Source organism: Platichthys flesus, chromosome 14 (genome assembly GCF_949316205.1).
Source record: "Platichthys flesus chromosome 14, fPlaFle2.1, whole genome shotgun sequence".
Lineage (NCBI taxonomy): Eukaryota > Metazoa > Chordata > Actinopteri > Pleuronectiformes > Pleuronectidae > Platichthys > Platichthys flesus.
Window position 1 is genome coordinate 21,589,101 of NC_084958.1, and position 21,488 is coordinate 21,610,588.

The 21,488-nt window shown below is 44.4% G+C and overlaps 1 protein-coding gene across 1 annotated transcript in view; it reads right to left on the bottom strand.

Annotated features, from left to right (window-relative positions):
- Nucleotides 1-21,257, bottom strand: part of cadm3 (cell adhesion molecule 3) — a gene marked incomplete at its 5' end in the record, with an annotated part of 45,954 nt that extends 24,697 nt beyond the window's left edge. The window contains 3 exon segments of the mRNA XM_062403930.1: nucleotides 785-922; nucleotides 6,923-7,075; nucleotides 21,108-21,257. Of these exon segments, the coding sequence (XP_062259914.1) occupies nucleotides 785-922; nucleotides 6,923-7,075; nucleotides 21,108-21,257 (441 nt within the window).
- Between the last annotated feature and the right edge of the window lie 231 nt (nucleotides 21,258-21,488).

Genomic DNA, 21,488 nt, shown 5'->3' on the forward strand with positions numbered 1-21,488 from the left:
TCCTCTCGTTTATCTGTAACAGAAGACCAGTCGCTCTGACCTCATGCAAAGCTCTCTCTATCTCTGATTCTCTGTCGACCTCATCCCTTCATCCTCGCTCCCGCCCGGCCTTTCATTGCTGGATTCTGTCCTTATCCCCGGTTAGATCCGACCCATGCTATCTCCAGCTTTCTGCTGTATGTCCCCCCCCCCCCCCCCTGTATCGACACACACTAAACAATAAACGCAAACACTTGCGTGTTTCGTGGAAACATGCATGGGCACACGTTTACAGGATCAGGACACGGTGAAGGAAATGAAGGGCACAAACACAAACATGCATCACACTCACAGCATGTTTCTGCACTCTCACACACACACACTCTCTCACACACACACACACACACACACACACACTCGCACAAACAGCATGCCCTCGCACTTGTACTCGCACACACCCACATATATTTGCGGGCACAGGTTTAGGGCACACAGAGAGACAGCAGGCAATGTGGCAAGGACACAAAAACACACAGCGTGATCACACACACACAAACCGCATCCTCACACACACACAAATCTACAAACACACACAGTTACTGACACGTGAGGCATATGTGCACAAATTTGCACATGTCCATAAACACACACACAAATCCTCAGACACACTGCAGGATCACACAGACACTTGTAGACAAGCAAAACCCACCTCCCTGCATCCAGAAGAACATCTTGCAGCTACACACATTTTCTGACCCACAATGCACACAGACACACACACACACACATTTCCTGTATCTCTAACCTTCCAGCTCCTGCTCTCCACGGTACCAGATCAGACTGGCGGGGGGTTTGCTGCCGGTGCTGGTGCAGGTCAGGGTGACTTTGCCCCCCTCTGGCACTGCATCCTCAAAGCCGGAGATCTGAGGTTTACCGGGCACACCTGGAGAGAGATTAAGAAACAGAGAGAGTTAGCGGGACAGACGCCCAGAGAAAACTTTTATGCTGAAGGGCTCAAACCTTGTAGCCAGAAGTAGTTTTGTTGCAAAGTTCGAGCTGCATCGAATTCGGTGGAACAAAAAATAAAACCACAAAAATATATATATTTTAACATTTGACACAGCATCTTCAATATCACAGGCTTGAGTTTATTTGGTCCATTTTTAGAGCAGCTGGAGAAAAAGAAATGTTGGAGGCTTGGAATGATTGGCACTGAAAAGTGTTCACAGTCTTTACGCAGCAGCTAAAGACGTTTTCACCAGGACCTTCGTCTCTAAAGCAAAGACCAAAGGACAGAGGCTCACTGTCGTCTTCCATTTCCAAACCCACCACAGGCAGACTGGACGGCTGTTTGTTGTTTGCACCAAATTTCCTCTAAAAATATTAATGATGTTGTTTCTTTTTCCCTTTATTCCCTCACTCTGAACAAGTACTTTTCTTATGCCTGAAGTAAACCAAACAGTAGCAGTGGAAAATCAGAAACACAATTCTTTCACTAACTGTCACGACAGTGGATTATATGTTAAAGATAAAGAACTACAGCAGCAGATGCAGTTAATCAATCAATTTGATTAATCAGCAGCTGTTTTGAGAATCAATCTTTTCATTCTCTGGGTCCAGCTTCTCAGTAATAATTGATTTTTTCCTCATATGAAATAAATGGAATAACTTTGGGTTTCAGACTTTTGAAATTCATGTAATAACCTTGAACTGTCAGAAACTGTATATTAAGTCATTTTACAGAAATAATAGATCAAGACAATCAATTAATCAAAAAAGATATTTTAGAAAATGCCATTAGTGAAATATATTTCACAGGAAGCCTTCATGATAACACAAGTCAGATCCGTACTGTTCCTGATCTGATCTTTAACGATCCACTGCTCAGACGTCCGACTCTTTCTTATCACGACTTCTCTGAATAACAGCGATATCTCACGAACGCTGAACAGACACAAACTGTTCCAAAAATAAAATGATAAATCCTTCATAGACTGAACCTTGGTACCCGTACTAGAGGTCCACATATCCCATGGTTCTGCTGCCTATTGAGAAGTGAATGTCCTTCAATTTAAAAAAATAAGTATTTGTGCTTGAGAGTTCTGCAGTACCTCCAGTCTGGTGAATTGTGTAGTGTGACTGTTCAGTTCTTACTTATTCATGTCAGTCTGAAATGTTGTGTAATTTATATTTATGCAGGTTTAATTAAATTAAACCAAGAGTTCATTAGCTAAATGCCAAAGTAGGAGTTTGAATAACTCAGTGAGGACAAATGGCTTTTTTTTAGACGGAGCCTTGAGTCGCTGTTCACACGTTGAAATGAGAGGGACAGAGGAACGACCGGAGCAAGAAGGGTCAAACACAAACCACCGAGTGAAACCACCGAGTGAAACCACACAGCCTCCCCGGCCAAGCCCAAATCCCATGATTCATCGTCCAGCTGTTCTTCCAGATTCCAGCCTGGACATTTGAAAGAAAAATACATTTTTGCTTAATTACTATTGTAACTTGAGGCACGAGTTGAAATGAAAACAATGCGAGCAGAGGGAAGGACTCCACACATGCTGAAACATTCCAGCATCCACTCTGCCGTCCCAATTATGGTCAAAGGCGTGAGAGGAGAAAGTTGAACTCCTCTCGCCAAACTCCATCTGGAGTCGCTGTGGGCGGCGCCTTCCGCCAAGTGCTGGCGGGGGTTTACTCTCATTCTGCTCTTGAAAATAATGAACGTTCAGTTTTGCCATCGACCGCATATATCCTGCCATCTTGTGAATTGAGGGAGGAGAGAGGGAGTGATGGAGAGACAGAGGAAGAGACGGAGGTGAAACAGTGGAGGCAAAGAAAGTTGGACAGAAAAATGATTTTCATTTGGACAGACTGGATTTTGTAGCAATTATTGAAATTTGTCAAAAATGACATTATTCGGGGGGGAAGAAACTTTCATACATACATGTGGAAAGAGAAACTTCCATAGCTCGATAGAGAGAACAGGTGACAAATGATAAAATTATATAAATCACATTAGCTTGGTTTTGTCCGACCAGGACCCACGTTAGTTCATCAAACCATACAGGTGATCACTTAGAATTCAGTTGCAGTGACTCCTTTCCTCTAAAAGAACAAGTGGACCAACACCGCCCCTGCAGAATGCTCCCCCCCCCCCCCCATGGAGCCACCAGATTCCCTCACCCTGGGGGTCAAGCACAGGCCTGTACCATTCTCCCTCTGTGTGCATCACACCCGCTCCAATGAGGCGGTCTCAGAGATGACTCATCTGACCACGTCTCCGTGGAGCAGAGCCTGGATCGGGGGTTTCATGCACCACTGAACTCTCAGGTGTGAATTCCTTTAAGTGATGAGGGGTTGATGCACCCCCGCCCGTCTGTTGTGTCCCTCTCCATGTCATTGTTAATGGACTGCTCGTGTTGTCACAGTCTGATCACGTCCTGTGTTTACAGTCACCTGAGGAGGAGTCAGATCTCCACATATCACCCGAGCACTAACATCACGATAATCAAGTGTGTGCTGTCACCACAACACATATTAATGATGAATCGAGTCCGTGTCACTACTGAACGACCACTGGGACAAAATGAACTGTCTTTCTCTATCCATCCATCTTTCTGTCTATCTTTCTATCTGTCTATCTGTCTATTTGCATATCTATCTATCTATCTATCTATCTATCTATCTATCTATCTATCTATCTCTATAGTTATCTATCTATCTATCTATCTATCTATCTATCTATCTATCTATCTATCTATCTATCTATCTATCTATCTATCTATCTATCTATCTATCTATCTATCTATCTCTCTATCTATCTATCTATCTATCTATCTATCTATCTATCTATCTATCTATCTATCTATCTATCTATCTATCTATCTATCTATCTATCTATCTCTCTATCTCTCTATCTATCTATCTATCTATCTATCTATCTATCTATCTATCTATCTATCTATCTATCTATCTATCTATCTATCTATCTATCTATCTATCTATCTATCTATCTATCTATCCACTACTACTATTTACATAAGTAGAAAGCTGATCTAGTTCATAGCTTAATAGCTAAGTGATAGTTCATGAGCTACTGAGCCAGTTACACAGACAGATGTTGCCCCTCCCATTTTGTCCTCCTCTCCCAGATTGACAGATGGACAAGTGGACAGCTTTGGAAATTCTGTCATAGATGAACCAAGGTATGGATCAAAAAAATAAAAATGTGGTCAATTTTTAATGTGGCAGCATTTGATGTGCTGCTCAGTGTGCGGAAGCTCTCTGGCAGTAAAGCAGCGTTGAATATTAATGAGGGAATAATTCTGCATGTATAGAATTGGCTGGAGAAGTCCTGTCGAGACCCTCTCCTCTATGAGGGGAAAGAAAGAGAAGAACGCTGTCATGAATTATTCTCCTCTCAGCTCAGGAGCGAGCAGCGAGGCAGGACACACGTGTTATTCTCACACACACAATCACACAATCACACACGCACACACAGCCATTTAAAAAGTGACCACACTCAGCAGTCACGTGCTCATGTGTGTTTATGTATGTGTCCGTCAAAAACCTCGCACACTCCACAACAACACGGGCATCACTCTGGCAGAACTCAATATCTCTGGCCGCTGTTCCCATAGGGGTGTGTGTGTTTTAGACATTTTACCATACATTTTTAATGGTTCTGCTCCCTCTCAGGGGTCATGAAATATTTACCGAACACAGAATACAGTGTCACATCCGTCAATTACGGCAAATAGAGGAGAAATAAAATGCCTGAAGCACAATTACCGCAAAAATTGGAAGATTAAGTGAAGGAGTGATTTCTTAATTGGAGTAAGTAGAGCTGCACGTTCACCTTCAACACACACACAAACACCTTCCCCCCACGTTCACACACACAATTCACATTCTAGGCCCTGTCAAAACATTTGAATAAATAACAAAGCAGTTGTAGATTCAACGCTTCCCCAGCTGTCAACTGACAAACCCCCCCTAACGTGTGTGCTACTGCCCCGTGGCCTCTTGGACACACAACAGCCGTAAACATTAAATCAACCCCGCTCCGCCCTACTTATCAAAATTTAAGCATCTCTTGTTCCCACTAAGTGCAATTTCCAAGAGAGTCGGGCAGAAACCTGCAGCGGGTTTTCATCTAAGTTTAATTTAGTTGGCAAATAATGATGCATTGGATTAAAGGAGCAAGGAGGAAATGGCAAGAACCGATTCAAACCGCCCTCAAGATCCCAATTAGGCTCAGCGAACAAACTTTACTCTCGGTCATACCAGAGGCTATGCAAATATCCATAATGGAAGCCAATTTGTTGAATAAATATGGATGCAGCTTAGTTGCGGTCAGCACAAACAATGACTCACTTTCATTACACGGCCATTTAAAGGTGGAACTGGATGCACTAAAACGTTGGCTGTAAAATCTGCTCACCACAACTTTCCGGGACTGTCTGACCAGCTGTCTCTCCCATGTAAACACTAAGTTCTCTATTGTGGTCGTTTGGCCATTATTCGGCTCCTAACATCAGTGCCAGGCACCGCGCTTTGTTCTCGTCTTCAAGTGAAACCAGGAAGTGCAGCCAGAACGAGCCGAGCACTGAGGGACGGCAACAACTCGCTGACGAGAAAGACAAATATGGATGCCTCTGTGCGGGTAAAGCCGATTAGCCCCGATCTCCAATCAATAACCAGGCCCACTCACCGCTGACAGGATGACCGCAATTTATGGCAGGCTGCGGGGAAACATCGCACATAGGTAATAACATCCATCTCCGAGAAGATGAGTGCAGCCAGTTTATCTCCACACATGAGTTCCATAAGGTCATAACCTCACACAAAGGTTAATGCTGCCGCGGAGGATCTGGATCAAACTGGATGAACACATCACGCAGGCAGGAGACGGAGTCATAATGTTATGTTCTGCTGAACTGTCAGAGGGATCATTTGGAATATTTATTCGATTTGTCTCTTCAACTGGCAGCGGGACATTAGTATCTTTAAAGGGACACTGCTACTGCACGTGGGAATCAGATCCAACCAGCGCTGAACTCTGGAGGATCTCCTGACATTCTCCAGAGAGGCTGCATGGGGACTTTCTCAGGCCAGCCCCCCCGAGGAAAAACCAGAATGTCTGAACAAGCCGATGTGAGAACACAGGTTATAACATGAAGAAAACAAATATCTTAGTGCATTGTCCAGAGTAGGATGCAGTGCTTCTGCAGCTTCACCATACCAGGGATTAAATGTCAGGACATATCAATCTTTACTGCAGTGGTTTTCACAAATTCTTTTCCTTTCCTTCATTTAAGTTTCTAAACCTTACGGACAAGCAACACTCAAAAGTTGGAGAAGCAATATTTTCCTTGTGCCAACAGCCAGCTGCTCCTTCAAGTCCCAAACGTACAATAGACGTCCACAGGGTCAAACTTCATTCAGCTCTGAGAGGGTGAACTCTGCAGGAGAGGCCCAGGTAACACAATGTCATAGCAGTGCATTCAGAGTGAATGTGTGACACAGTTTTCATCATATTGTCCTATTCTGTAATCCCTGTGTGAAGTCTGCAACTGGCTGGCATTGACTTTTTTGTAAAACTGCTGTAAACAACATGAAGGTGGAGGAGAAAATGTCCAAAGCTTCGAATCCTCCATTTAAATTTGTCTCAATCCCACAGGTTCAGGAGACAAATTAAGATAGACGGCAGTCAAGCCGATTTGTACAGCCATCAATCAGTCTCAAAGGAGACGCCTGACGAGGAGCACAGGGAAGACAAGGATGTCATCCTGCACCGGAACGCCTCAGTGACAACAAAGAACATCTCCTAAGCCTCGGTTTGGGAAAGGAAAACCTGAAGTCCCACATGAGAAATACCCTTAACATTAAGATAAGGCATTATGTGATATGAAGGAGATGGACACGTGTGACTCACCTAGAACCGTGACCGTGGCTCTGGCGGTGCGGACCGGCATGGTGAAGATGGAGCAGGTGTACTCGCCCTCGTCGGACATCTGCACGTCACCGATCATGATGGAGAGCTCGGTGGACGTCGAGCGGTGCAGCTGGATGCGGTTGTCTCTGAGCGCTGAGGGAGGAAGAAGACGAGGGACATCAATAGTTAGAAATGAGCTCATCATCCACTTTGCAGTTTATTAAAAGGAGGGTTCAGTCTCACCAGGAAGGCTTTGTAAGAGTACTTGATTTATTTATTTGTCTCTTTACTGACGACTCATTATTAATGCTGGTGTTTATGATGGAGCGATAGATGTCAAATTGTTTTGTCATGTCAGCTCCAGATTCAAACGACTCTGGGGTTCAAACGGGAAGAAGAAAGTCAGAGGAAGGGAGGAGGAGACGAGGAGATGAGGGAGAGAAAGAAGGCGTAGTTGTGTTTTGAAGAAGGAGGGAGAGGAGGGCGGGGAAAGGGGAAATGGAAGAAGAGGAGGAAAGCACAAGGGGAGGATGTGAAAGTGACGGGGGGGCGATGAGAGAAGAAAAGGAAGAAGGCCGTGGAGAATGGATTAGAAAAAATCTGATGAAGTTAGGAGGAAAATGAGAGGAAGGAGGCGGACGGTATATGGAATGATATCATGAAGATGTGATGAAAGATAAGGAAAGGATGTTGGGATGGGGGGGAGAGGTGGAGAGAGGGAGAGGCAGCGAACAGAAAGGAAGTAGGGAGAGCAGCGAACTGGGGAAACAGGGGCAAAAAGTGGGGTAAAGGAAGAAAGGAAATGATGAAAGGAAAGTGAAAGAAGATTGTTGGGAAGGAGCAAGTCGGAGCGAGAGGAGAGAAAAGGAGCAGCGGTGGGAATAGAGCGAGAAGAATGAGGGAGGTGGGATGGGGGAGGGCGAAGTCGGGAAAAAGGAAAGTAAGAAAGATGATGTGCAGAATTTAAATCGTGAAGAGAAAGGTAAAATGAAAGGGGGGGAGAGGTGAGAGAGAATGATGTAAGCCAAGGAGAGAGGCAGGAGGAGGAGGAGGATGAGGAGGTGATGAAGATGGGGCGAGAGGAGGAAAAAATAGCAGAGATGTGCGCCTGAAAGAAGGAGAGAGGAAGCCAAAGAGGGGAGGGTGGGGAGGGGATGCAAATTGAGAATGAGAGACAAGAAAAAGTGCATGAGAGGAGGAGGGGGGGGGGAATAACACAGAAGAAGAATAAATAGCAAGGAGAATAAGAGTGGGGGGGGGGGGGGGCCGGGTGGTGGAGGAGGAGGTTGGGGGGGGATGAAAAGAAGCAAGGCGGAGGAGGAAGAGAGGGGGGGGGGGGGGACATAAGAGAGACATAAATGGCTTTGTCATCAATGAGAGATTCAGCCATGAAAGAGAGAGAGAGGGCGAGCGACGGAGAGAGATGATGATGATGAAATGCAACGAAATAAACGTCTTGTTTCTGTGATGCCGGTGACCTCTGTGCTGTGTGTGTCTGTCTCCCCCCCCCCCCCCCGCCTGTCTGTACACACATCTCCCCCGTCTTAATAAAGGCTTTGTTCTCCTGCAGAGACACACTCACAACAACCACTAAACGTGACAACAATCGCACAAAAAAAGGTGAAACAAGGCACTTGCAAATAGGCTTTTTGTGCTCAAGCAAAGACTTTGTGTTTTTTTGTTTCCCACATTGTGAGTCGTTTTAAAGTTGCACGTGTGAACTCACAGCTTTTATCTCTGGTTGTGTTGCAGCGGACGAGGACGGGGGGAGGCCTCCGATTGTGTGACGTAACACACACGGACGAGGAGTCGGTGTGTGTCTGCGGTTGTGTAACAGATGCAGAAGTGGACCGCCTGCACCAGCACTTCACAATTTGGAACGTCCTCTAAATTATTAACATGAGCAGGGTTAAGCTGAGTCCACTTCTGTTTTGTTCACAACAATGAAAACCCCTTCCGTCTTACTGTGTCCACTAAAGTTTGTAGGATTATTGTATTTGTGTTTTGTTTATTTGTGTATTAAGTGTGTTTGTGTGTCTGCGCACTTAAATTGTGTTTTTTACGTTAACACATTGTTTTCCCGTTGTCTCTCTCAGTATTTACCCGTGTTTGTTTATCTCTTCATCTCTGTCCTTCTTACTGTCTCACTATTATCCATCTTTTCATCTCTCCATCCGCCTATGGGCCTGTCTATCTCTATTGAAGTGTCTGTCTCTCCCTCTCCTGAACACTCACACACACACAGAGACACACAGACACACACACACAGACACACACACCTCTGTTTCTCTTTGTATTTTTCAGTTATTTCATCCATCTGTACTTTGTCTTCATGCCGTATCACTAAGCAAGGTCACTGCATCTGTCTTCGTGAGCTACCCTTTCCGCGTGTGTGTGTGTGTGTGTGTGTAGCATATGGTCTCACACACACACACACACACACACACACACACACAGTTATCCATGCCCTCTGGACCCTGCGCTCAACTATCAGTCTCCCTAATTCTCTTCCCTTCATCTATCCTCGATCTCCCCTCTCTCCCTCTCTCTTGTTCTTCTCCGTCTTCTCCCTCCTACATCTCAACCATTTCTAATCTTTTCTGACTCCCGGGCTTTTCTCTCTCCCCCTTTTCTTTGTGTGTGTGTTCTTCTTTTTCTCATTAGAAACGATGTATACTGCTCACGAGTACAGGTGTGATGGATTTTCTAAAAAGCGATATGATATGTAGTTATGAGGGCGAATCGATCGCGAGGCCCCTGAAAGGCGAACATGGGGCTCGGGTTGTTCTGGCTGCGAGGTGAGATCCTGATAGGCCTCACTCTGAGGTCCGGTGCTACGTGGTGAATAAAAACTATTCATTTACACTCACTGTGATAACCTGGATTAAAGTTAAAGTGTTTGTATCGCAGGATTAAGGTGCTCAGTGGAAATACGATTCAATTTCTCACAAAATGTTGTGTCTGACATTTGAAGCTTTGATGGACATGAGACTCTGAACATCTGAAAGTTCACGACGTCTCACATCTCAACTTTCTGAAGGTTGTTTCTGCTCGTTCCTCGTGTGGAAAAGGAGAAACTGTATAAATCCAGTCAGCATTTCTCATACAGGACGGAAATGTGGCTCTAAATGAAACTGTCCTGTTTTAATTGTCTGAACAAAAGATGAGCGAGTGTGAAAGATAATATTCAAGGAGAAGCCCCGAGGCTTAAACCAGCTTCATGGACGAGTTAGGAGATTCTGACCAGAGAAACTCGAGATTGGAACATAATCATCATCACACACTACAGGATATTGTTGAGATCATTGTGCCAGAAGGAAGAAACGCACCAGCTCCCATCTCACAGGGAAGCAGATAAAAACAACTATTGAGAATGTGGTGGTTCACAAAATGTACTGAAACGTTACCAACACATTGAGAGGTTTTATCTCTCAACAGTAGAATCCAGATGACTTATCTTTTTCTTTTTGGTTATTGTGAACTGAACGATGTGAACGATCCAGATTTTAAATATCGTTTAACATCAATGTGGTGGTCTCTGAATATCTGACAGGTTTCAGACTGGATACGTGGACCCGTCGCTTCGCCTGAGAGTCAAATCTGAATGTTGGCAAACAGCAAGAATCCAGATTCCTCCTCAGATTGTTGAGATTCAGGCTTAAAATGTCCTCTGGGGTGAAGAAGCCAAACCGGAGCCACGACGTCCCCAGTTTGAACTGGACACCACTGATCCATCTCTCCCTGTTTGCCTATACATCTCATTCCATTTCTAAAGACGTGTCCACAACATCATTTGAAAGAGAAAATACCAAGTTTTAAATAAAAATATAAAACTGAGCACACAAAACCTAAAACGAGAATAGTTATAAATACCCCAAAAGCATCTAGGTCATATTGTGTTGAACTAATTTATGACTAATATGGTAACGGGTGCTTATTTTAAGAAAATGTGCAATTTCCCCTTAATTCTAATTATGTTCTTTCTGGTCGACGTATGTTATCAAGTGAAAAAATGTGCCATTAGGACTCCTGATGATTGTAGACAAAGGACAATTGATTTATAATATAAGAAAATATATCATATAATATACTCATGCAGTGACTGTTTAACAGCTATAAAGAGTTAAAGTAACGTTCATGTTGCAGAGATGCATGTTTGTAAAGAGTAGAGAACATCTGCACTTGAATAAAGAGTTACGTTGACAGACGTCTGAACCGCTCATTGATTCTCTAGTGTTGCATTATTGTTATTATTATTATTATGAGGAGACTCCTTTGTTTCTGTGCGAGAGTTGAATATTGAGCATAATTGAAAACTTGTCATGGAAATAATTCTACAAATAGCAGCTCAGTCAACTGTGCAACTCTGTGTTTGTTCAATGTGTACGAAGGTAGAGAGGGTTTTAAAGGCTCTGCGCTAACAAGCCGCGGTGTTTACGTGTGTGTTGATTACACACAGGGTGCACGAGTGTGTGTGTGTGTGTGTGTCTGTGTGTGTGTCATGACAGTAGCTCTTGTGTGCAGATCAAACTTGCGACTCGATACTCCCCAAATGTCCAAACTGTTGATCTGGTCCCAGCAGCTGTTACTTGCATGCTTGTCTTCTTCCTCCTCCAAATCCTCCTCACTAATCCTCCTCTTCCTCCTCTTCCTCCCCCCTCAATCTTTCTCATGGTTTCTTATTTTCAGCTTCCAACACATCGGGACAGAGGAGGAAATTCTCTCATAACACGTTTGCGAGTGCACATACATATATTCCTTTTTCATCTGCCTCCTCATGCCTTTCCCACCGAGTTTCCACTCGGCTGAGAACTCTCTCAATTTTAGATTTGCTTTATTGGCACCGGGGAGAAGTCGTGTTGCTGAAGCAAAGTACATCAGTTACGGACCAATATTTTTATATCTCCTCATTTCACGTCACCTCACCCTCCTCCTCCTCCTCCTCCTCCTCCTCCTCCTCCTCCTCCTCCTCCTCCTCCTCCTCCTCCCTGTCCGTTTCTCTTCCAACACATTCCTCCATCTCATTTCCTGCCTCTTTCCTCATCTACTATCCAGCCCTCTCGTGTTTCTCTAAATCAAGCCTTCATTTTGTTTTACATTTTACACATCTAGTTGACACTCTCTCTCTCTCTCTCTCTCTCTCTCTCTCCCCCCCTCTCTCTCTCCCACACACGTCGCCTCCATCTTCCCATCTGTTTCTGAATATTCTCTCAGTTCACTAATTATCCGTCCCTTCCGACAGTCGATCTGGGTTCGGTGACCGCAGGCGTCCCTTGATCACACGGGCCCCCCCGCTGATCTGAGGCCACCAATTGATCCTGGATCAGTGTGAAACCCTCTGAAACACCTGATAAACACACACCTCTGTCTGCTCTACACGCCGAGCCCTCCTCTGCCTGCACCTCTCTCTCTCTCAATCCTCTCGTCTCACTCGCTCACATGCTCCTTCAGACGGAATTTTTTAAAAAGCAATCATTTAGAGGCGGCAGCACAAATATATGCCAAATCAATGGAAGGCGGCAAACAGAGGGAGATGAACCACACTTTGCCCAGAGTGGTGCAAACAGAACCTAGGAGCATTTAGTTCCAGTCGAAACTTGAGAGAGAAACGTTCCCGACGGCGCCTCGGCTCCCAGCAACGTGCCAATGAAATCCTGGTGTGTAGTATTTACAGAAGCGAAAAATGTCCGTTGGGGATTTCTGGTAAATAACATTGACTGATGACACATCCTAAGATCCAGATTACCTGGAGAAGACACAGCTCACACTGGCTGCTCAGCCCGGTGCCAGGGGATTAGAAGGAAACCATGACAGAGGAGAATATATAAGGCAGGAGAATAGATTATTCTCTCCATCTTTCCTCACCTTTATGGAAACCAAATTCAAGGAAGCAATTATCACAGAGGCTGGCACTTCACCAACCGGCACATTCGGCTGCTTTCGGGCTCGTCTGCGAGCCACGGCATCGGCTTCCCTGCTCATCTTTTTAAAAGTCAAAGCGTCAGAGTCGTGCCAAGTGCAATGACAATATTCTCTTCTTCATGCCCCTTTACGTCCTTGTAGCATTTTGGTTTAATTGTCTTTGATACTCTGTGTGTGTGTGTGTGTCTGTGTGTGTGTGTGTGTGTGTGTGTGTGTGAGTGTGTGTGTGTGTGTGTGTGTGTGTGTGTGTAGCCAGGGGCGGACTGGGGGAAAAAAGTGGCCCGGGAGTTTCTGTCAGACCGGCCCACTCAATACACGGCGCGCGGCCCACCTGGGCCTCATGGGTTGTGCGCATGCGTATAACTGGGTGCCGCGTTGCGTGTATGTATGCAAATCCAAATTCTCTACACTTCGGCTGTGTAAGAACCAATTTAGAGGTGTTTATTAATAAGGTGGAGATCTTTTCTTACTTTGGACTTCCGAAGTCTGTAAAACACATATTAAAAGACACTTAAAAAAAAATCGAAAAATAGTCACCATGAGTGTGAAGACCGATTGCGAGTAGCAGTATAAAAGCAGTCAGTGCGAATAGATAGGTATAGCTCTTGGAGAAAATTACGCTTGTGCCGCTGTTTCAACCATTGTAGGGCTGATGCGATGATGGGCGTGGGCCGGTACATCATAGTGATGGGCCGTTGGATTTATATTTTCGGCCATCGGCCCACCGGGGATGTCCCCGGTATTCCCGATGGCCAGTCCGCCCCTGTGTGTAGCTCTTTTCTCCATCGTTTTATTTCTTTAAAAAGGCAGAATGTCCTCACGTGGTCCAACCCTTACTCATGCATTTTGGGAAATACGTCTCTTTGTTGTCGCGCCGAGGCAAAATTGGTAACAGGCTTGTGTCTGTATATAAGATTTAAAGCCAGGCGGCGGGGGGGGGGGGGGGGGGGGGGTATAGATGATCAGCTTTGTATAAAGACTGGAAAAAGAAGATTTGTTTTCATGTCCACAAAGCAAGACGAGCTCTTTATGCTCTGTGTTCTGAGCTGAGCTGAGATCAGCCACTGGATGCAGCTGCACTTGACATGAGAGATGCATCAATCTTATTATCTGAGTAGAAGTGATTCAGCATATTCATATGATTCAGAACCCCCCCACTCATTCAAGGTCTGTAGACAGCAGGTAAACTCTGGAGGGAATCTACACAATCAGATACACGATTGTGCTCATAGTGGAATCAGAAGCACTTCACCATTATTAACACAAGCACTTTCAATTATATTTAAAAGCCGTCTGCTGAGGTATTTTTTAAAATGTGTATTTTGAAAACATGACTCTGTGATTTCATATATTTTCATCAGCTCTTTTTTATTCCGCCTCCATGTTCATTGTGTTAAATATGTATTTTAAAGTGACAATCAGCTGATTCTGATCCATTCGAGCGTCTGTATATTTTGCCTAAACAGCGAAACGTTGATTTATCTAAATGTCAATCTGTGTTTCTGTGTTTTGATTTTTCTCAACAATCGCTTTATCTGATCGTGTGGAAACTTGGCGGCTGTGATGCTGAGCACCAGAGGAAAGGATGCTATGGTTTTCATAAATAAGGCACTGGCACAATTTACCATGCACATATACCTGGGTTCACTTTGTTTTACTCCATCACTATGACTCAGAAGGTGTTAACCGGGGTCCTAAGGAAGAGTTATGTCAAATGTGAGTTTATTTGGATAAGGCTGTTTTATCACAGACCGACAAATCAGCTGCTGAATTAAAACTACAGAGACTACATGTACGATTTGACTGTCTCCGCCTTTTATTACAAATTAAGAGCTGTACCAGCTAAACGGACACGTCACTAACGTATGTGTGTTTGCTCTGTTTTATGTCGAGCTTATTGATTTTAGTTTTCCTCGCTATCGAGAGGCGGAAGTTCAAATCTCCGAATCAAACACAAGATGTTCTTCATACGTTGACTTCATTAACCCTCGGAAATAAATGAGCTTTTCTGTTTCACTTTGAATCCTCGGCTCTCGGGCGTGCACGTCTCTTTCTTCTCCGTGCGCTCTGTCGTCCATTACAAGTGATTATTTTTAGGGAGACGTGGAGAAGTGGAGTTCAGACGAAGAGGTTCTTCTTTCAAGTGCCTGATTTTCAGAAAGCAGCCTCTGCGGCAGTCTTCCAGGTCCTGTGATGGTTGTTGTTAATACATTCTCCGGAGAGCCTTCGCAGACACCAGGAAAAACTTTGACTGATGCGATGCGGATCAATAGTTTTTCAGAAAATGTCAAAAAAACAACTCTGGCCGTGCATGTGGAGTAACGCTCGCACTGAGCTGTGAGCAGTCACTTTGTCTCTTCCTCCGCGGATCCCACCATCAATATCAATGTTGTGGTTTTTTTGCGTTGCGCTCGTGTCGCTTAAGACTGTGTCAAAGTTTAACTGTAAAAACTTTAGAAGTGGGCGCAGCGAGTCTGTTTGAATTAAAGGATCACAAGTTGGAGTCGTTTCCCACCACAGATAAGAGGAGGAAGAGGAAGGAGGAGGAGGAAGGAGGAGAAGCATCCTCGTGGATCATAGTTTATAAATCACCAGAGAGCCCATTACCTCGTTAAACTGCTGTGAAGGAGATCGCCTGTCTGATGGCTGCTGCTATGCTTTTATAGAAAGGAAATATGACAAGTAAATAAAATTATAGTGGGACTGAGAGCAAATATATATTTCTCTTTTTTTACTTGAGAGGAAATGTGTTTGAGTATTTGTACTGTGGTTGTATTTTAGCTGTCGGCACGATGTAGGTTCACTTCCTTGTAAACCACGAGTCTGGCCTCATGAAATAAACGGAATAAAAGGAAATAAACACGGATTTAAAGGTATTTACCGGGGTCCTTGGACAAAACAGTGAAAGAAATAAGAAAAGTGTCTCAGGTGGAGACGTGATGTAGTTTCGTTCCTGAAATGTTTTGAGTGTGTTTTTTATCCCGGCAACATAATAAGATATTCTTATTCATCCTTATTTATCCAGCTGGAAGTGAATTGACTGAATATGCTTCTGTCATAGAATCGTTTCAGGTTGTGGGAACGTTTCCTTGGTGTCCACGTGTTGTAATATGTTCATTTCTTATTCACTTCTTGTTTTTGGACATTTTGATTATGATTATGAACATCTTGGTGCAGCTTCATTGTTCAAACACACGAATGGAGGCTATACCTTTGAGACTCTGGCTCCGAATAATACGTATCTGGGATATTTGGTCTTTATTTCTGGACGGTGGGAGGAAGAGGAGACACAACATCTCTCCTATCCGGTTGACAGTGAATATAAGTTTGGTAATTTTCATATCAAGATCTGTTCAGATTAGTTTAGATGTCTTTAAAATGGTGAGTCAACAGTCTGGGGGGGGAGAGAGGGTTTAAAAGTCCAGCTCCCCTCAGAAGCTGCAGCTCCAGGGACCAGGCCGCGGTGTCTGATGCAACCAGGACTTTTAAACTGGATTTTTATGAACTACTTTTAAGATTTACTCACTCTGATGTGGAGTCTCCCTGGAAGAGGCTCTCCACTGATGCACTGCATTAACACCGGATTCAGGCTCAGCCCAAAGCCGAACGTCTCTGTGAAGCCTCCTTTTGTTTCCATTGCTTTGTTTTGTTTTTCGTGTCTCGGTCTTTAACGTCCCTCATGTTCGTCTCTTTGTCTCTCTCGCTCTCCCTCCGTCTCCTGGTAGTCCAGAATTAAATTAAGGTCCCATCTGTTTTCATGCTTTCCTACTTGTCTAATCTCTTCTATTAGCGGCGCTGGCTCTCTGTTCTCCACTCATCCATCCGTCTATCCGTCCGTCCACTCCCACGCAGATCCTCCAGGGGGGGTATCTGTGCTTCCTTAAAAGGCCTCTTAAAATAAATCACTGTATCTCGACTTAAAGGGGAATTAAAAATGTATCGACGTATCTTAGAATTAGCTACAGATATGAGATAATTTGTTTTCGCCCGAGTAATGACATGTTGTTTTGCTCTAAATGTTCCCCGTCAGATTCATACACGACAGGATTAGCAGGAATAAAAAAACATTTCTATCGTTGAATCCGTTTTAATAAACACAACTGGGTTTTGTGTCCCCGAACAATTAACTTCCTGTTTTGCTTTGTATCTTTATCTTTGGCGAGTCACAGTCGCAGGACTCTCTGCAGTTTGCTCCTCTGAAACCAGGCTGCTTCTCTCAGTTAATGTTTTTTCAAAATTTCTGTTCCATTTCCATGTAGCTTTTAAAATAACAGGGTCAGGGTCAAATTAAACTGGGACCAGTGGCTTCTGGTGCCTGAACGATGATAAAACTCCTCTGGAGCTTTCGACCTGCTGCAGACAATCGCTCTGAATCAATGTGACCCTGCGATTATGCCAACGTCATCAACTTTTCATACATCGCAGCTCCGGCTCAGGTTTTTCCATCAGTTTTCACATTATTTGCGAGTAACAACTTTTGTATAAATCAAATCCAAGGTTTCCTTCCTTTGTATCCTCACGTAATTTTCACAAAATCCTTTCTCCCCTCTCTCTAATGTGATATCTCTCACTCTGTCTTCATACCACAGCCTCCTCTGGATTCTCTCTATCTTTGTTTACATGATGATGGCCCTGCATCCCCAGCACAGATTATTATTTGTTGTAACAGGCTCAGGGTTTGGATTAACTCTAAATGAACACGTCTCTCTCTCTCTCTCTCTCTCTCTCTCTCTCTCTCTCTCTTGGATCCACCACCTCTGATCTCACCCTCGCACACGCGTGTGACTCTGCAGCGTGGCGCCCGTCACACTGAGGAGCTGTCACTCATCATTCTCATCCTCTTCTTCCAGGATCTCATCACGCTGCTCGTCAAGTCCTCGCTCCGCCCGCCACCTCCACCCGTCCGTTTCTCTCAGCTCTCCGACGCCCCCGTCTCTTACCCCAGCCTCACTCGCTCTTCAATCAACTCTCCCTTTCCATTGCTGTTGTGGTATATCCTCCTCTCTCTCTCTCCGTGCTCCTTCCCCTCATCACTTCATGTCTTGCTGTCTTAACTCTGAAACACACTGTCTGCACTCCGCCGCCCGGGCCAACTGCATCGATGACTCGCTGCTCTCTTTCAATCCATCTTTCAGATCCGTGAGGAGTTTTTCACTCATTGTTTTGCACCCGGCCTCACTCTTTATGTCCCGCCAGCCTTTTGTTTTACTTTCTAAATCTATTTGTCTTCGTCTCTGTCGGCGAGACTTTGTTGTTTTCGATGTCTCGCCCAAAAGGAGCAGAATGTTTTCACAAATCATTGAACATGAAGGTAAAGAAATCTCCTCAAAACAAAGACTTTCTGAGAAGAAGATGCTGCCTCTGCCGTGTTTCTCACAATCAACATTGGTCTCTTATAGATCACCATATTTCCTTAACTTAGCATTTATGTTATTTCATTGTTGGAAACATTTTGGAACAGTTAGTCCACATAGGTCGAGTCTTAATTGTTAAATTATCTTCAGGCAGAAGGAGCTTTGTCCGAACTTTAGTTTTTTATCTCTAAACTTAACAAACTTAATTAAGTGTCAGAACAGAAACAAACAGTTGTTTTTAGGGGCTTTAGTTCTGGAACAGTGTTCCAACTTCCAGCTTGAAACTCTCTCTCCTTCTTTTTCCATCTGCTCCTCTGTCCCCTCACAAACTGGTCTGATGTTTACCACTCCTCTTTCCCTCATCATCATCACTCTTCACCTTTCCCACATCAATCACTGCCTCCGTTCCTCCTCTGTCAGGAAAACAGGATCTTCATTCCTCCTCTCGTTCTCTCACCATCTGCTGCCCTTTGGAGGAGAAGACGTGGAAGAAGGGAGGGATTGTGAGCTGCCTTCATCCTGCTCTCCCCTCCCTGTCTCTCATCTCCCTGCTTTCCAAAGTACAGCATCTGCTGTGCATGTTGGACCAGTGCTGTGGGGAGTTGCAGCTCCCTCCTCCTATCTTCTCCCACTCCTCCTCGTCCTCCTCCACCAACTCATCTCAACTCCTCCAAATAGAGAGGTTGGACCCACAGTGTCATTGCAGAGAAGAGCCTCACTTTCTATCCTCCCTTCCTCTCTTTCTGTGGCTGAAGCTCCATCTGGAGTAAAACACTTGCTGATCTCTCCATTTGTCCTTTCCCACCTCACTCCCTCATTCTCTCTCTCTCTCTCTCTCTCTCACTCGCCCTCCTCTGTTGTCCAAATTATCCGTTGCCAAAACGTTGGCGCTCGATCTGTCTCTGCTCTCGCCGCTCTTAGCTCCGTCTCGGTATTGCTTCACTTCTGCTGTTAAGTGTTCAGCTATTGCACGAGGGAGTGTTTCTATCTCTCTCCTCGCCGTTGTTTCCAATTCTCTAACGCTCCCGTCGCTCCGCTCTCCCCCCGTTACGCTTCAAGTCTGTTGTGCGATGTCGGACTTGTTTCAAAGATCTGACATCTCACACACACACAAACACATTTCAGCTCATCAGGCTTCAAGTTTTCCTTTTAACTCATTTGACTTTTACTATTATTGTGTATTTTTGTCATCATGTTGAGTCACAGCCAATATGTTCTTAACTTTATCCTCAATCTGGCCTCTGCTCCTTTTCACTGCTGACGATGTTTCACACAAACCGCAAAGTCAAAAGTAATCATTAGTATAAAAACTTCAGATTTAGATTGTCAGTCCTTATTTACGGCGACAATTCTTCTTTTTCTCGTCCTTTATACTTTTCAAAACAAAGGTCGTGTTGTGTTTTGTTTGACGTCATCAAATTCTACAAAAATGTGTTTTTCTAAATACTTTACTTTCAGCCTGTCAAACACTGAGCTTTGTTTTCATCGTCTGATTTCATTTGTTGCACGTTCGGCACCGTGCAGCATTACAATCACACGCTGTTTGCTATCTCAGCTCCCTCAGGTTTTTGTTTGGGTGATATTCTCCTGAACAAAGCTTTTGAGTCAAATAATCAAAGTAATTACTTGTTCAGCAAAAGAGCAAATAAATCTTTATTGAAACGGTGAACTAACGTGCATGAGGAATTAGGTTGTTATCAACGTAGACTCAGTTCATGTATCTTGGATTAATCTTTATATTTGATATCAAACGTGTAAATTGATTTGAGAAGCATTCGTGGAAGAGGGAAGTACGACGCGACACCGCTTTCTATCCAGATGTTTAAGAGATACACATCTGTCTCTCTGCGTTCACTGCTGCCAAACTATTTCAGTAAGTGGTCTGTGGAAGTGGCCCGTGATGACAGGGTTACACCGGAGTCAACCATCCTTCTTCCTGTAGCTTGACAAGCTTTAGAGGAGCGGCTCGACACAGATCAACATACAGAACGGGCACCAGGCTTTTTCTGACAGCCGGCGGGAGTGTCACATATAAAGCTTTAGAATCTAAAATGATTGTCCCTGACATATTATCCATAAATACAATTCATGCACGTGTTTATGTTACTTAATCTATCTTTGTTATCCTCTAATTAATATAACTAAACCACATTAGGGTTCATGTATTTTCCTCCTGGTGTTTTGGACAGATTGTATTCAGATGTGAGTTGTGGTCATCAGGGACTCACACGTGGCTCAGTGTAAACAAAAGTGAATCCACTAGAATCTGGACCTTGTGCCTCTTTAACTGACCGTGTTTAATTGGGGCCATAACGAGTTCATTTTGAAAGTATGTGCAAACGCTTCAGTGCCAATGCAAAAAACTTTAACACTGAAAATCTATATCTATATCTGTAATGCATGCAACATATTTTAATGTGGTTTCCCTACACACACACACACACACACACACACCCCTGCAAATGAAAGGTCTGGTGGTTACGTGCAAGCCACTGGAAGCCATCGGTTGTGGTTAGAGGAATTCAAAACTGATTCTCTGCACAAAACGGAAAGTGGGGACTTTTTTTCTACGCCTCAAAACAAACAACAATCTTTCTTTAAAAAACCCACAAATAATTGGTTTACTTAGCATAAAACCAAACAACAAAACACTTCTGGTGTCAAATGCACTTAATCCACGGAGCGGCTCTACCCAGCCTCCTCTCCACCACATCTCTGGGGGGCAGGAATGTCACATTTCCTGGGGTGGGAGAAATAATCTATGAGAATAGTTTAAACTATTCTGCCTCCAAAAAATATCTGGCAAAGTAAATTAGCAGGATTTGAAGTGTTATGTTGCTTCTGTGACACTCTCACTGTCCCCCCCCCCCCCCCCCCCATGTGTCTCTGCACCCATCCCTCCCTCTCACCTCTCTTCTCTCCAAAGTACAGGGTCTGCTGGGCCGTGTTGGACCACTGCAGGGAGGAGTTGTCGCTCTCGGCCACATGGCAGGTCAGTGTCACCGTCCCCCCCACGGACACCGTCTCATCGGAGGTCACCGGCTGCAAGGGGTCCACGTCTAGGTAGAAGAAGAGAGAGGGGGGGGGGGGGAGAAAATCATCAAGACAGAGCTATAGAGAGGCAGAACAGACAAGTCACAGAGACGCTGCGCCTGTGTGAAAACACAAGGGGAAAAAAAAACAATCGCGCACACCAACACACAAATCAGATAAACACACAAAAAGCATTACTTGCCTCGCTCTCTCTCTTTCTCTCTCTCTCCCACCCCACCACCCCCGCACCCATCTCT